Raw genomic sequence first — 1,292 nt, forward strand, 5'->3', positions numbered from 1 at the left:
GCATCACCCTCCTCCTCCCGGCTGTTAGCCTGGGAAGGGGGCCAGGCCCTGAGCTCAGACCTTGGCGATTCCAGAGTGTCTGAGGCCCAGAGCCAGCCCCACCAGCCCGGCCAGACAAGGCGAAGGGGCGGGGGCAGGGTGGGCATCAGGAAGCCATTTAGAGGGGGGTTGGCAGGGAACCTGGATTTCAAGCTTTGTTCCATCTGCTCCTTTTCTGGACCCCAAGGGCTTCTTCCTGGGACCCCGCTGGGGCCCTGGCTAAGGGGTGCCCCCTCCTCGAGTCCTCTCCTCCAGGGGGAGTGGACCAGTACTAATAAGAAGTGACTTCGGGGTGGTGAGACCCCCACATGTGCAAGGGAGGCTGCGCCAGGGCTGAGGGGCGTGGGTTCCAGCCCCACCTGCTCCCACTATCCGCGCGATCCTGGGGCAAGGCCCGTCTTCCTACCCCAGCCTCGGTTTCCCACTTTGATGCTGCCGGGCGGAGGTGGGCGCGGGCCTTCCAGCCCCGCCCGGAGGAATCCGGCGGGGCGGCCAGCGGTCCCAGGTGAGGGCTCTCTGGAGCGGGCCCAGCGCGGCGGCGGCGGCGGGTTCCGGCGGGGCGGGCATCTGGGGCGGGGACCGCCCCCCAGCCTCCACCCGCCCGCACACCCTCGCTCCCCCAGGCGGCAGCGACGACGCTTTAAACAGAAAAAAACTGTCTCCCTGGCTCGGGGCCAGCATCCCAGCCCCCCTCGCCGCCGCCGCGCCGTGCTCCAGCCAGGGAAAACAACTGCTCACTTCTCCCTGAGTCCGCCCCGCGCGCTCCCTTCTTCCCGGCGGCCGCGGGAGCCCAGCCCGGCCGGGGGAGGCGCGGAGCGGGCCGGCCGCCCGGCCTTCCTCTCCCCTCGCTCCTCCTCTCCGCTTCAACTTGCTCCGGCCTCCTCGCTCCGGCCTCAGGTTGGGGCCTCCGCAGGCCCTCGGCCCCGGCTCGTGGCTGGGCTCCTTCCCGGGGCGGTGGAAGTTTCTGGGCTCCCCGCAGTCCAGCCTCCATCTCTTTGCCTCTCACTGGGCCCGCGCCCGCGCCTGCTGTCCCCTCCCCGCGCGCTTCCTCCCATCCTCTCCCTCGCTGCCCTCTCTACTCCTCTCCCGGGGCTCCCGGCTTGCTGTTCCCCTCGGGCGCCGGGACCATCGCCCCTGCCCGGGCGCGCCCCCCGGGTTCTGCGGCCCCGGATGCCCGGGCCCCGTGGGGCTGCTGGCGGCCTGGCCCCTGAGATGCGTGGGGCCGGGGCGGCGGGGCTGCTGGCGCTGCTGCT

The 1,292-nt window shown here is 72.1% G+C and overlaps 1 protein-coding gene across 1 annotated transcript; it reads left to right on the forward strand.

The window, feature by feature from the left end:
• Window positions 1-468: 468 nt before the first annotated feature.
• On the forward strand, window positions 469-1,263 carry LOC112402479 (translation initiation factor IF-2-like; the record flags this gene model as incomplete). The annotated part of the gene is made up of 1 exon (XM_024749435.1): window positions 469-1,263. A coding segment is annotated over exon 1 (795 nt), but the record flags the coding sequence as incomplete, so codon positions are not given.
• Between the last annotated feature and the right edge of the window lie 29 nt (window positions 1,264-1,292).

Source organism: Neophocaena asiaeorientalis, unplaced genomic scaffold, assembly GCF_003031525.2.
Source record: "Neophocaena asiaeorientalis asiaeorientalis breed wild unplaced genomic scaffold, Neophocaena_asiaeorientalis_V1.1 scaffold43, whole genome shotgun sequence".
Taxonomy (NCBI): domain Eukaryota; kingdom Metazoa; phylum Chordata; class Mammalia; order Artiodactyla; family Phocoenidae; genus Neophocaena; species Neophocaena asiaeorientalis.